Source organism: Lithobates pipiens, unplaced genomic scaffold (genome assembly GCF_037356315.1).
Source record: "Lithobates pipiens isolate NorthernLeopardFrog02 unplaced genomic scaffold, aLitPip1_a1.2 Scaffold_10, whole genome shotgun sequence".
Lineage (NCBI taxonomy): Eukaryota > Metazoa > Chordata > Amphibia > Anura > Ranidae > Lithobates > Lithobates pipiens.
Window position 1 is genome coordinate 41668610 of NW_027507686.1, and position 16152 is coordinate 41684761.

Sequence of the window (16152 nt, forward strand, 5' to 3'; positions counted from 1 at the left end):
CTATACAATCCCATATACACAATCCTATACCCACCGTTGATCCAGAGGAAGGCAACAAAAAAAAAACAGCAAAGCATGATCCATTTTGCACCAGTGGGTCAAACAATTCCTTCCTGATCTCCTAAGAGGCAATCAGATATTCCCTGGATCAACTTTACTTATAAATGTTAGTACTTAGTCATATTATGTAAAATTAGGAGAGCATCCTGGCCTTTTTTAAAGCAATCTAATAAGCTGTCCAGAACCAGCTCTTGAGGGAGTCTATTCCACATTTTCACAGCTCTTACTGTGAAGAAATCTTTCTGTATTTTGGAGAGTAAAGCCTTTTTTTTTTCTCCAGACATAAAGAGTGCCCTCTTGTCTTTTGTGATAGCATTAAATTGAATAACTCAAAACCAAGTTTCCTATATGAATCCCTTATGTATTGATACATGTTGATCATATTCCCCTTAATCTCCTCTTCTCAAGAGAAAATAAGTTCAGTTCAGCTAATCTTTCCTCATAGCTGAGCTCCTCCATGCCCCTTATCAGTTTGGTTGCTCTTCTCTGCACTTTCTCCAGTTCCCTGATATCCTTTTTGTGAACCGATACCCACAACTGAACTGCATGTTCCAGATAAGGTCTTACTAAGGATTTGTACAGGAGTAAAATGATATCTCTCTCTCTGGAGTCCATACCTCTCTTAATACAAGAAAGGACTCACTTTGGAAACCGCAGCTTGGTGTTGCATGCTATTATTAAATTTATGATCTACCAAAACCCGCAGATTCTTCTCCACCATTGATTACTCCAGTTGTACTCCCCCTGGTATGTATGATGCATGCATATTCTTAGCCCCCATGTGCATAACTTTATATGTATCAACATTAAACCTCATTTACCACATAGTTGCCCAATTAAACAGGTCATTGAGGTCAGCATGTAAGTTGGAGACATCTTGTAAGGATGTTATTTCACTGAATAGCTTGGTGTCATCTGCAAACACTGAAATGAATTAATATATTAAAAAGTAAGAGTCCCAACACTGAACCTTGGTGTACATGGGTAACATGGAAGATATAGTAACAAGAGTCCATATTAAACTAAAGTGGACAATCACTTTACAAGTACACTCTAGTACAAATTAGCTATGAAATGTATACAGGGAACAGATTCTACTTTCTAAAAGGATCTGCGTTTCATCTAGGCATCACTGTAAGATTATCAGTCTTCTCCGCTCTTTGGTGATTAAGATGTTCTTTTTCTTTTCTTACCTCTTATGCAGAGAGAATGCCCAAACACATAACATCCCTGCTTTATCATGTAGCTATATGTATGAAATCATCAGTACATAGACAATTCTCACAACCACTAGTCAGGTTCAAACCTGCCAAAGACCTTACAAGTAAGGAACTGTAAAATCTTTTTAAAATAGACTACAGAGAAATTAAGTTAAAGTGGAGGTCCGCCAATTATTATTATTTTTTTTAAGTCAACAGCCACAAATACTGCAGCTGCTGACTTTTAAAATAAGGACACTTACCTATCCAGAGCACCCACGGTGTTGGCAGCTGAAGCTGACTTACCTCGGTCCTCAGATGCTGCCAGCGCCATCTTCGATGAGGGAATCAGGAAGTGAAGCCTACAGGGTGCCAAATGTGACACCGAAGGGGGGGAGGGTTCCAAAAAGAGGAAGTTCAATTTTTGTGTGGACCTCCGCTTTAAAGCCCAATTCTAAAAGATGATTAAGTAATAATAATAATAGCCCATAATAATAGCCATAATTAAAAATAAAACACAGCAATATTCACTTGCTTTCTGGCACTATCACCTCTTCTCTGCAAAAATATGTCCTCTGGGTTGAATGACATCCAACAACATGCTAAGGGTGAAGGGATCATGGGCCCACCCTCTGAGAGAGCATCACTTTGGCACTATGGTACTCACAGTATAATGATACAGAGAGTGGCACTGATTCCATCACATTAGCACCAAACTCTACATTATTAAAGAGAAGCTCCAGTCATTTCCGTGTTTATTAAACATCAACAGCTTCAAAAACTGTAACTGTTGACTTTTAATTATTAGACACTCACCTGTCTCAGAATCCTGCGTGGTGCTCACCCCAGCTGTTCCTTCCCCTGGTCTTCTGTCCCTGGCACCAGTATCTCAACTGTGGGCACCCAGCTGTGACAGCTTGTGAATGGTCCCGCAGACTTCTGTGACCTATGACGTGACCCAGAAGTCTGCAGGGAGGGAAGGGGAGAGGAGAACTATGGCTCAGAATGCCTAGGCAATCCGAGCAGAAGTGGGACTAGGTACCTGTCAAAACCAAGTATCCTTTCCCCCCTCTCAAAAAAATGCCATTTGGTGAAAAGGAGGGAGGGACAGGCCTTAAAGCAGAACTTTCCCTTTCGGGTGGAGCTCCACTTTAAGGACAACCCACTGCTGCATAATATCTGATGAGAAAAAGAACCCCCATATAAAACAAAAAAGGTAAAATAAATGTGGGTGGCCTCTGGGGTAGGAATTGGGTTTGGTTTGCAAACAATTTCCCGAATCTTACTTGAAGTTCAAGAACTTTGCAGTGAACCCCATTAAAGTCTATAGGGGGTGAATCTTGTTATCCAATTCTGGCCTTATGTAGGACAGTTTATTGTCCAACAAAAAGCATGAGAATATAGGCATTGTCATGGGGGACATGTACCAATGAGAGAATACGGCTTCTGTGAGCTCACTTTTTTTTCTAAAGTGAGCTGAGATAACTAAAATCTTCAGTCTACTTGTAGGAACAAAGGCTATGCACTATATTATAAGTCAACCTTTCTCAAACATTTAACACAGAGGAACCCTTGAAATACCTGTGCAGTATCAAGGAACCCCCGGTAAAAATTACTATAGCTACAACTCATGATACATCAGTGTGATGGTCAATGGGAAAAATGCTCCTTTCACTTGTGGTCATTGAGAAGAATTACCTCCTTACAGATAGCTGAAAAGATCAATGGTGTCAGTGGGAACTTATCTGAGAAGCTCAAGGAACCCCTAGCAACCGCTGGAGAAACCCTAGGGTTCCATGAAACCCTGTTATCGATTTTTTTTCTGGTGATGAACCTGCTATGTTTTCAGCCAAAAGTTTGTAAATCGTTAACTTTGTGAATCACAGTAGCTGAAGCCCAGAGAAACTCCTAATGTAAGGCAGGAGCACTGAAGGTGATGAAGGGGAGGTCAAAATGGGGCTTTTAATAAGGTGAACTAATTTCCTTTGGCACAGTTTTTAACAATTGTTGAATAGCTGTATGCTTTCAGTGATTGGTTTGGCATTTTAAATGGAATTGCTTAAGAAAAATTGTTTTCTTGAAAGTCACAGTAAATTGCATACATTTTGACTAACAGATTCTGAACATTAATTCAATCTAAGCTTTTACATTTTTTTTTTTTTTTTTTACCATTTCAGCCCTTATTTCTGATAATTCTTCATACCTCTTGTTTTCCTCTCTCCCGTCTTCTAAACTTCTTCAATATTTGTCCTTACAATGCCTATTAACTGTTAATAACATACCATGTTATGCTGAACAAATTCCTTACTTTTTCTTCTCTCCTTTTTTCCATTTAAGGGAAACATCAATGAGTGATATTCCAGACACGTCATGTCCTTCAAATGTGAACTATTTATGCTTATGTTTATTGAGCAATAAAGCCTCGGATCAGCTGCAAGTAAATATCTCTCGCTGCATGATGAATTGGATGGCTGCGATCTGGATGTGAGCAAGAACATTTGTTTCATGTTGTCCGCGCTCCCTTTAACCTGCATTAAAATGCCAGAAAGACTGGGGGAAACTATCATGGATGTTTGGACTCCATTAATCATATTATGGATTGCAGTTCTGCCTCATGTATATATGGCTCCGAGGGATGATTCCCATGTACTGGCGACTGATGCCACCTTGGAACTTACTGGAGTCAACGATGAGCAAAAAGTTTTGAACCGATCCAAGAGAGGCTGGGTGTGGAATCAAATGTTCGTTCTGGAAGAGTTCTCTGGCCCTGAACCCATACTAGTTGGAAGGGTATGTTTTGGATTTTTATTAGTGCCTACTGTCAGCTAAATCAAGTTGACTTTATCACTATTAGATGTCACAGACAAAGTCTTGATTAGGCGTGATTTACACGTTGAAATGGTGTCAGTGCATTTTTCAAAGGAAGCTGCACAAATTTGCCCCAGAGCTTAGTGAATGGAGTGACATTTCACTTTGTAAATGTTACCCAATCATGTGCTAGGAAAATAAAAAAAAAACACATCATTTTTGCTTGCATGTGATTGGAAAATGTCCAAATTGAAAAGTCAGCAAAACTTCACCTTATTAACTAAGCTCTGGGGCAAACTCTCCTGTAAAGTGAAACTTCCTTTGCAGAATCTGGTGCAGCTGTGCATTGTAACCAATCAGCTTCCAGATTGCAATGACAAAGCTTAAGGCTCCATGCACACTGGAGCTCATAAACTGCAGTTTATTGGAGTTTGAGCGTTTTTTTTAAAAGCCCATAAACTCCACTCTATGTTAGCCTATGTGTCCATGCACACATGGACGTTTTATAGCTTTAATGAGCAGTGGAGTTTATGGGCTTTTTTCTGAATGCCAGAAATTCGCGTTCAAAGTGCCGTTTTTCACCGCCAAAAAATGACAAACACTGATAAACGCTTATAAACGCTCATAAACGCTCGTTAATTAGTGTTCGGCATTCTATTTTTCTAATGCATTGTGGGAGTTTGGAATGTACTGTGGGATTTTTGGAGTGTCCTCTGTGTATTTTTATTGAAAACGAGCATAAACGCTAACGCTAATAAACGCTCATAAACGCTAGTACAAAACGCTGTTAAAAGCAAGTTTTTCAACCAGCGTTTTCTGCCAGCAATCTGGCGTCCAGAAAAAGCTTTTTTGAGCTTCAGTGTGCATGGAGCCTTATTGAACAAGCTGAGGTTATAAGCTGCACCAGATTGCCTGTGTACCAGTTTTCATATATCTTCCAATTAAGTGACTCGAGTATTTGCCTTTTTGTTGTACTTGATAGCATATCTGATGGCATTCATACATAGGTTGTTATGAGTTGCCTTGCATCCTTATTACTCTTTATATTTCCTTACTGAATAACCTGGATTGTAGAAGCAGTACAACACAATTTATTAGGAACTTTTGACATCACTGTAGCGGTAATGTCACTCCATCTTGGAGAATTAAAAGGACGCATATTCGTTCCGCAAACAAAATGGTGACCCCTGCTGTGTCTGAGGGACAGGTACACTTTAATTGGTTCAAATATACAGACAACCGAGGAGATGTTCAAAGAACATCATGTTCTTATTTCTGCAGCTAAGATAAAAGTAATGGAACTGACACACACGGCAATATGTTAGTTTGGCAGGACTACAGAATAACAGAGTCACCGAGCAATTTGGCTGCCATCTTGTTGGAGGCACATCTTGGTGGAGTGACAACCACATGCAAGCTCTAAAGTAGTCATAATTTAATCTTTTATTTCCATATTACATGATGACTTATAATCTGTACTCCTGATGTCTTGGTTTTATTATACATTTGTTTAAAGTGTGCATGTAATTGCTGCCCCCGGATTCAACCAGAGATAGAAAATGATTAAAGTGGATTTGTCAGCATCAGTATATTTTTGGCATGCAACAATGTATTAAAGCAATAGTATCAGTTTTGCAATAAAACAAAAAAAAAAAAACGAAAGAAATTCACTTATTAAAGGGTATGTAGATCCTTGCAAGGAACTTTTCTCATATAGCCCATTTTGGTCTTGTAGTGATATAATAGAAGCATTTTGTTATATCGAATTGATACATGCAAAAAAATACCTGTTGATACTACCAGAAATCTTGTTAGCTGATAGCAACATGTTTTGTCTAGTATCAGTTACATTGTTTCTAGATATCTCTGAGGATTACAGAACCCCTCCTGTCCTAGGGTGACAATGTGGCTTCAGAACAGTAAGTAGACATTGTCAACGTAGGACAGGAAGTGTTACTGGCCGGATCATCTTACATTCAATAAAAAGAGTCCTTTCTGCTGGTGACTGCTCTCTTAGCCCTTGTACACACGGTCGGAGATTCCGTCGGAATGTTTCCTATTAGACTGTTTTGTCCGATATTCCGAATGTGTGTGGTCTGCACCGGACTGTTTACATCGGAATACCCGACGGACCAACTTTTCCAACTTGCCGGTAAAATTTTCCGACAAAATGCTCCGATCGGACATACTCCGATCATGTGTAGCCTACTCTGACGGACAAAGGGCCATGCATGCTCAGATCAAATTCCTAGACCAAAGCTATTGGCTACTAGCCTGAACGTAGTCCCGTCGTAACGAAATAACGTCATCACGTTATGTACAATCGGATTTTCCGACAACTTAATCCAACCGTGTGTATGCAACATCACTTCCGGACCTCTTCCGGAATTAATCTGTCGGAATTACTCCGACGGATTTGGTTGTCGGAATCTCCAACTGTGTGTACAAGGGCTAAGAAGGAAAGGGCACCTTACAGCAGGGCTGAGCTTCTAGCCAGGCCTCAAGAGTTACTCGCCACCAGTTGCCCCACCAAACCCCTACCCTGCCCCTTCCCCTAATTCCACTCCTAAACATACCCTTGTAAATTATTTCATGAAATTACACTGTTAAATGTTTTATGTAGAATTAATTTACAAAAATAAATATTAACAACAACAGCTTTACCAATATTAACATAAAGCATATTTTGTGATAAATTAAGTAAGGATAAAATGATTGGCTACTATAGGCATCATTACTGCCTTGTTAAGTAAATATTTTAATGCTATGTTAAATATAGTATTAAAAAAGTTAAAACCAATAAACGACACTTTCACTGATTTGGGATGCAGAGAGACTTACAGCGGAATACTTGACAGTGGAGCGGGAGCTTGCCGAAGTTAACTTTTCCTATTAACAAGCTGGTGATTGGTTGCAACCTGGTCCGAGCAACCAATTACCAGCTTGTTAATAAGAAAAGCAACTTTGGCAGCTCCCACTCCCCTGTCCAGTGCTGTGTTCCGCTGTAAGTCTCTCTGCATCCTAAATCAGTGAAAGTCTCATTCATTGGTTTTAACTTTTTTTTAATATTATATTTAATATAGCATTAAAATATTTACTTAACAATGCATTAATGATGTGTACATTGCCTATAGTAACCAATCATACTTCAATCATATATATCAACTTTGGCAGCTCCCACCCAACTCCACGTCTGGCCCCCGGCCTCATCTAGTTCTTTGCCAACTCCCGCTACATGCCAGGCCCAGCCAAGAGAATGGCAGAGGGTGGAGACTGAGAGGAGAATCAGCTCCCATTAAACCCCACCTGCCGGCAGGGCCTGCCCCCCCCCCCCCCCAATGCAGCTCCACAATCGCCCTCAACTTTTTTACACTCGCCTAATGCAAGCAGGCAAGTTGAAATTTTGAGGGCTGCCATATAGTATATCCACCAGAACCAATTTTCAATTCTATCACCCCAATGCTATGACGCTCACATCAGGGATCTTTATTCCTATGGAACAGAGGGTAGTCCATACCTTAGAAAGAAAGACTTAAAAATTGTATTTTGCAACCTTTGACCCTGGAAACCTTCGTGGCGAGGTGTTCATTGGGGCCCTCAATGGATTGGGCCAATAATCACTGGGATCTAAGGGGCTCCCCCATAAATAAGTGAAGGTGTGTTTCCTGATGTGGCCTGTAGGCCAAGGAGGGTAGAGAGGTTTTAGGGGCTATGGACCCTCCTGTGAAAAAAAAATGCAGTCGGCTCCAGTTTTGGAACTAGCTTAACAACCCTCAACAAGGTTGCACTACATGATAATGCTTGATAATGAATCTGGATGATTCCTTCTGGGGTAAAAAGCAGATGAAGACATTGTAAGGGAGAGTACTGAGTCTCTCTGGAAATCTTTTAATTACATATCACTCAGCATGCATGCACTTACCGGGACAAAATATATATGATGACATGTCTACTCTAAAATGTGATATTTAATGGCTGCCAAACATGTTATTAGCTTCCCCATAGTTTGTACCAAAAGTGTCTGGAGCTTCCTCCTGCATATAGCGGAATTCACATGTGTTCATACTTCAATGATGAAACATTTTCTAGTGTGTTTGCACTGAAGATGATAATATAAGTCCCTAAGTGAGCAATATTTCCTCCTGTACATTTGTGGTTAATGCATCAAAGTACATCATAATCATATTCTAGTCATGTCAGCAGGAAAATTACATAGAATATACCTTTTCCCTTCTTCCATTAGAGAAATTGCTGTATTTCCACCCATTTTGTTCACATTTACTTTGACTGAGTGAGTTTGAAAGTTTGGTTTAAGGCTGAAATAGCTCAGGGTGCAGTCAGTTCAATGTACTAAGCCTCAGAGATGTCATTGAAGTGCTACACTGAACACAGACAGAGGCAGTACACAATGTGTCCACTAGAGGCATAAACTGCAAAAAGATCTTCTCATACAAGCTATAGACAATGTAAATAATCAGATGAGATATAACGTTATGGCATTTTTTCTTGAAAAAAAATAAAATAAAAAGTGGCAGTAAGAAAAAAATGCCCCCATTAGGAAGAAAATGAGCACCTATTGGCTTGCCATTTATTATTGCCTGTTTTGAAAGATAATAGTACAAGAACTTTTGTGCAGCTAGCAGACAATGACCTGCTTTTGTGCATACCAGACAAATTAAATCAGCAGTCAGCATCCCCCATTAGTTCATCCTATTAGAGTCATCTTATATCAGCACCAGTGGCGACTATAGTGTAAATGAGCCCCCCCTGTAGTGACGCCACTGTTTATCACTCCACCTTACAGAGTGACCCCCATTTAATTAGTGTCCCTTTATATTATCCGCATAGACACCCCCGTCCCTTTTATATTAGCAGCATAGAAACTCCCTGTCCCTCTATATTAGCAGCATAGACACCCCCATCCCTTTATATTATCCGCATAGACTCCCCCCTGCCCATTTATATTAGCAGCATAGACCTTGACCCCTGTCCAGTTATATTAGCAGCATAGACCCCCACTGTCCCTTTATATTAGCAGCATAGACAACCCGTCCCTTTATATTATCCACATAGACACCCCCCTGCCCTTTATATTAGCAGCATAGACCTTGTCCCCTGTCCCTTTATATTAGCAGCATAGACCTTGCCCCTTGCCCCTTTATATTAGCAGCATAGACCCCCCGCCCCTTTATATTAGCAGCATAGACCCCCAGTCCCTTTATATTAGCAGCATAGACTCATCCCCCCTCCTTTTATATTAGCAACATAGACCCCCCCCCTCCCTTTATTTTAGTAGCACATACCTCCTCCCTGTCCCTTTATATTAGCAGCATCGACGTCCCCCCGTCCCTTTATAATAGCAGTATAGACCCCCCATCCCTTTATATTGGAAGCATAGACCCACCCGTCCCTTTATATTAGCAATTTGCAGCATAGACTCACCCCCCCCCCCCTTATATTAGCAGCATAGACCCCCCTGCCCTTTATATTAGCAGCATAGACCTTGTCCCCTGTCCCTTTATATTAGCAGCATAGACCTTGCCCCTTGCCCCTTTATACTAGCAGCATAGACCCCCTGTCTTTTTATAATAGCAGCATAGACCCCCCATCCCTTTATATTAGCAGCATAGACCCCCACGTCTCTTTATATTAGCAGCATAGACTCATCCCCCCTCCTTTTATATTAGCAGCATAGACCCCCCCTGTCCCTTTATTTTAGTAGCACATACCTCCTCCCTGTCCCTTTATATTAGCAGCATCTACCCCCCCCCCGTCCCTTTATAATAGCAGTATAGACCCCCCATCCCTTTATATTGGAAGCATAGACCCACCCGTCCCTTTATAATAGCAATTTGCAGCATATACTCACCCCCCTTTATATTAGCAGCATAGACCCCCCGTCCCTTTATATTAGCGGCATAGACCCCCCTCTTGAGACCCTGTTTGCTCTGTGTCCCTTAAATATCAGACAGTGCCCCCCGCTACAAAGGTGTGTGTGCGAACCTGTTAGGCATAGGGCCTGTCTCTGGCATCGGCACCGGCGGCTGGGGGGGAGCGAGAGCACACAGAGCCATAGACAGACAGTGCAGTGTGACCCGGCTGCTGCAGGACATCACAGGACATTGGCCCCGCAGAACGCTGGAGCAGGAAAGAAGGGAGGGTGCTGCTGGTGGTAGAGAGAGAGTTCTGCAGCTGCCTGATCGGCACATTGTGGGGGTTTCTTCTTCTGGGGAGGAGTCTTCTGGTGGGAGAGCCCAGAGAGAAAGCATCTATTCTAACACAGAGGCAGGGATGGTGATGATGGGGAGGGAGGGAGCCAGGAGGAGGCACTCATCATGAAGCCACAGGAGCGGGTGGTTGTGGAGTGCTGCTAGCGGGACTCAGAGAGAGGGGGAGTTGAGAAGGAGAAAGGCATGGTGCTGTGTGCTGGTGACGCCATGGCTGCTCCAGATACTTCTCACACTGGGGCCGGGACTGGTCTGGAGCATATGCTGCTGTGTCCTGGTGTCAGGAGGACACAAACCCGGGCACACCTGTCAAACCTAGGCTGTCCGGTTCATTCCCGTACAGGTGGCAACCCTAATTCCAATAATAATCGCTTCACCGATATCTAAGGCCAAATAGGATTTGGTCATTGTGGGAAAATTATGGGAAAATTGCTGTCTGTGTCCCTGCTGGGAAGATTGAGCATTTATATTTCATTTCATTCATATTTATATCATTCTTATACTTACCTGTCCGTGTCCCAGAAATGGCCGCTCGTCAATATCTTTTCTGCAGGGCCCATGCATGCAAGTTGCATTCTCCATTCTAGTTTTCTAGAAAAATGTTCATCACTGGTGAAATATATAAATAAAATAAAAAAATCTGGGTGTGTGAAGTGTACAATGTTTCTTGAATAAATAATTACTGTAATTGGGCTACGCCAGTGGACTTTATAGAGTCTATTTTTATCAAATTTGCAGTCATCATGAATAATTCCCATAAAGTGCTGAATATTGCCATTTCCTATGATTGTCAGCTCCATCTAGTGGCCATAATGCAACATTTTCCTGACATATCTCAATCAGGAAAAATAGAGCTGACGATTATAGAAAAAAAACATAGAAGAGACATTCACAATGGCTTTGTAAATATTGAGTAAAGCCGGCCATAGACTATTTGATTCTCAGCCAGTTCAGCAGGGACCAGCTGAGATTTGAACCATGTATGGGCAAGCTGATTGTACACAAGTTGATCAATCAATAAACTTGGGTACAACTAGCCTGTTGAATGTTTCAGGTGCTTATTGCCAAAGGCTATTGCTGTGCTGTATATGCTTTTAATTGTTGATCATTGCAATAAAAATATTGGCATCCTTCTGGAGTGTGCAGCCATTCATCTATTTTTCACTGTTGATCTCAGAGGCAAACCAGGTGGGCACATTTGCTTGGAAGCAATATTATAATTGCAGCATTCACACCTTCAGCGGGTGTTATCTCATCATTGGACTAGTTGTGGCAATAATCACTGTGTGTTCCCCTTGCCGGGACAGCTCCCCCCACCCATCCATAAGGAGAACACAAAAGCCCAGCAAGAAATTGACCAACCCATGGTTGCAGGGAAGAAAAACACTCCAAACAGGGCCAGTTTAATTCTCAAAGTGAATGTTTTTGTACTAAGACCTCTTAGTTAGATTGAGCCCTTTGCGGATAAAAGTGGATCTTCACCCTCTACATAAAGTTCCCCCTTCTCTACCCTTCCTCTACACAGATAGCACTGTGTTTTTTTTCTTTTATTGACTTTTTTTTTTTTTTTTTTTTTTTTTTAATCTTTATTTAAATTTTTTCCATACAAAAAGTATAAAACATAGTATACATATACATATGCATCCTACTACCCCCCCCCCCCCCCCCCTATAGCCCTACTACCTCTTCATATTTCTTCGTTGATTTAAACAGTTTCCATTGCTTCCATTTCTTTCGAAATTTCTTTTCCCCGCTCTCCTCATCCTCTTCCCATCCCTCCATTCTATACATGTCCTCTACTTTACCTATCCATTCCCTCAATTTTGGGGCTTCCGCCTGTCTCCAGTTTTTTGGTATCAAGCTCTTTGTTACGTTTATTAGGTTTCCTATGAGGCCTTCTTTGTACTTTTGAGTTGGGGTGTCTGTACCATGGAAAAGACATGTCCATGGGTTTTCTAGTACCTGAGTTCCTGTTATTATTTTTATTAAAGTTAATGTTTCTCTCCAGTAATTTCTAATTTTTGGGCATTCCCACCAGATATGTGCCGCAGTCCCTTGCTGTCCACACCCTCTCCAGCACATCCCGAGTTGCTCTTCCTGATATCTCCTCATCTTGTCTGGTGTCCTATACCATCTAGCAAGGCTTTTATAATTCATTTCTATTGTATTAAGATTTTTCGATGTCCCGTGTGTTAAGTGTAAGATTTTTTCTAAATTCTGTTTCTCCCCTCGTGGCCCTATTTCTTCTTCCCACTTTTTTATATATATAGGTACCTCCGTCTCGTCCACTTCTCCCAGCATCTTGTATATCTGTGAGATATTTACTCTTATTATTTTCCCCTCACATATCCGCTCTAAGGCGTTAAGGTCTGTTCCACTTCTCAGTGGTTGTGGCAATGATGAGACAAAATGTCTGAGCTGGAGGTACCTCCATCCATCTATATCCATGTACTCCTGTAGTGTTTCTAACGTGTTTATTTTACCCGCATTTATTATGTGTCTCAATTGAATATCTTCTCTTCTAATCCAGTGTCCTCCCATAGTGCTCTTCCCCGGTGGAAATAAATTATTTTCTTTTAATGCCATTAGTGGAGAGTTGTATTTCCACTTATTATGCTTGTGAATTCCATCCCATATTCTAAAAACGTTTTTTGTGAGTGCAAGTGTTGTTGGTCCGAGTGATCTGTGTTTTGGGGGTATCCAAATTTCCTTTCCTAATCGTGTCTCTGCAGCGCTGTGTTCTATTGCCACCCATCTTTTTTCATTATCTAATTTTGTCCACTCCACCACCCGTGTTAATACTATAGATTCGTAATATTTCTTAAAATCCGGTACTTTTAGACCTCCCCTCTCTTTTCCCAGTTGTAATACCTTTAAGGCTATTCTAGGCTTCTTATTTTTCCAGATGAGCTTGGTTATTAGACGTTTAATAGTATTAAAGTAGACTGGGGGAATATATATCGGTAACATCTGTAACTTATATAATATTTTTGGTTGTATGATTAGTGATGGACGAACTTCCGACGGGACGTTTCGCGAAAGCGAAATGCGAACGGACCCAAACGTTCGCGAAACCGAACGTTCGCCGCGGGCCCCATTGACTTCAATGGGAGGCGAACTTTGCAAACCTTCATGTCGAATTTGCGGCCACGTGGTAATTATTAGGGGGTAAAACGTAGTCCCACCATCTGGACAATGACATAATACATGTATGAGGTGAATTTGGGATCGATAACTACAAGCATTTTTATTTTATTTGGGAAATTGTTCTAACAATTCAGGACTATGGAGCTAATGAAGGCAATGGAGGAGAGGGAAGGTCAGGGACCAGGGTAGGCAAAGAAGAGGGTGCAGGAGATGATCACCAGCAGCGTGACATACCGGAATGACACATGCACCGTGATAGAGGCATCTGACAGCAGCACCGTAATACAGAGCGCTGACAGCAGCACCGTGACATACAGCGCTGACAGCAGCACCGTGACATACAGCGCTGACAGCAGCACCGTGACATACAGCGCTGACAGCAGCACCGTGACATACAGCGCTGACAGCAGCACCGTGACATACAGCGCTGACAGCAGCACCGTGACATACAGCGCTGACAGCAGCACCGTGACATACAGCGCTGACAGCAGCACCGTGACATACAGCGCTGACAGCAGCACCGTGACATACAGCGCTGACAGCAGCACCGTGACATACAGCACTGACAGCAGCACCGTAAGCAGCCCCAGGAGGAAGTCAGCACAGCACAGGGATGGTGTGATCCCCTCATAATAAGAACCCCCAGGAGGAAGTCAGCACAGCACAGGGATAGTGTGATCCCTTCATAATAAGAACCCCCAGGAGGAAGTCAGCACAGCACAGGGATATCATAAGCAGCCCCAGTAGAAATATGACACCGCTCAACCTCTTCAAAGAGGAGGGTAGGGGCATATAGTACGGTGTGCTTTTTTGGGTCAAGGAAGTGAGCCAAATGAATTAAGAAGGTCTGTGTGCTTGATTAAAAAAATAGTTTATAGACATATACATGGTCTACTGGTCACATGTGTTGAATTCCTCCGAGATCCATGCCTCATTCATTTTTAGAAATGTGAGGTAGTTAACACTGTGGTGAGCTAGGCGAGTACGCTTATCGGTCACAATCCCCCCTGCTGCGCTGAACGTCCTTTCGGACAGGACACTGGATGAGGGGCAAGCCAACAGTTCGATTGCAAATTGGGCAAGCTCTGGCCAGAGGTCAAGCCTGCCCACCCAGTAGTCTAGGGGTTCATCACTCCTCAGAGCGTCCACATCGGCCGTTAACCCAATGTAGTCGGACACCTGACGGTCTAGGCGTTCCCTGATGCTGGATCCGGATGACACCTGTCGATGGGTCGGCTGAAAGAATGACCTCATATCCGAAGTCACCAACACATCTTCAAACCGGCCTCTTCTTGCAGGCGCTGTTGGATTGGTACCCGCAAATCCTTCTCTGGGAGTGGGAATTGCTCCTCTGCCAGCGCACGCAAAAGCAGAATGCAGCATTTCTCGAAGCAAGGCCTGGAAGTGCTGCATTCTGACAGCCCTCTGCGACGGCGGTAACATTTCCGCCATTTTGTGTTTGTACCGGGGGTCTAAGTACGTTGCCACCCAGTACTGGTCCTTGACCCTCATGCTTTTTATACGGGGGTCCCTATTAAAACACTGGAGCATGAAGGCCCCCATTTGCACTAAAGTGGAAGCGGTGTGGTGGCCTGGCTCCTGCTCATCATCCAGGATAATGTCGTCCTCTTCATTCTCCTCTCCCCATCCTCGCACAACAGGGATCCCAGAAAGGTTTAAAGCATGCTCTTCTTGCTCCTGCTCATCCGCCCCGGCACCATCCTCCTCTGACTCCTCATCAGACTCCTGTTGTTGACTTGTCTCAGATAGAGTAGCCCCCCCTGGGAATTCATCCAGCATTGCGACTTCCTCATCTTCCCGCTCCTGCTCCTCCACAGCCTGATCAATGACACGACGCAATGCACGCTCCAGAAAGAAGGCATAAGGTACCATGTCACTGATGGCGCCATGGCTGCGACTGACCAGTTTGGTGATCTCCTCAAATGGCCGCAGAAGTCTGCATGTGTCGTGCATGAGCAGCCACTGGCGCGGTGAAAAAAAACCCAGCTCCCCAGAACCGTTTCTTTCGCAGAGTTCATACAGGTAGACGTTAACTGCACGTTTCTGCTGGAGCAGCCTATCAAGCATATAGAAGGTTGAGTTCCATCGCGTCGGGCAATCGCAAATAAGACGTCTGACCGGCAGATGGTGTCGCCGCTGAATGTCAGCAAGGCGAGCCATGGCCGTGTAAGATCTTCTGAAATGGGCCGAGATTTTCCTTGCCTGCCGCAAGATGTCCTGGACCCCAGGGTATTTGACAAGGAATCGCTGCACGACCAAGTTTAAGACGTGTGCCATGCACGGCACGTGCGTGATTTTGCCCTGTTTCAATGCGCTAAGCAGATTGGCACCGTTGTCACACACCACTTTACCAACTGTCAAATTGAGCGGTGTTAGCCACTCATCTGCCTGTGAACGCAAAGCTGAAAGGAGTGCCGGGCCAGTGTGGCTCTTTGCTTCCAGGCACAACAGACGCAGCACGGCATGGCAACGTCTCACCTGGCATGTGGAATAGGTTCTGGGGAGCTTGGGCGGTGCAGTGGAAGAGACGCTAGCAGCGGAAAAGGAGGAGGCAGCTGAGGAGGAGAGGGAGGAGGATGGAGTAGGAGGAGGAGAAGAAGAGTCAGGCCTGCATGCAATCCGTGGCGGTAAAACCAAATCTACACGGGTGCCACGGGTTACATGCTTGACGGCCGTCAGAAGGTTCACCC

General features: G+C 43.2%; 1 protein-coding gene across 2 annotated transcripts in view; it reads left to right on the plus strand.

The window, feature by feature from the left end:
* CDH8 (cadherin 8) overlaps positions 1–16152 on the plus strand; it is a 663994-nt gene that overhangs the window by 26787 nt on the left and 621055 nt on the right. For both annotated transcript variants that reach the window (XM_077454372.1, XM_077454381.1), the window contains exon 2: positions 3597–4049. In XM_077454372.1, the coding sequence (XP_077310498.1) occupies positions 3765–4049 (285 nt within the window). In that variant the 5' untranslated portion in view covers positions 3597–3764. The remainder of the gene's footprint in view (positions 1–3596; positions 4050–16152) is intronic.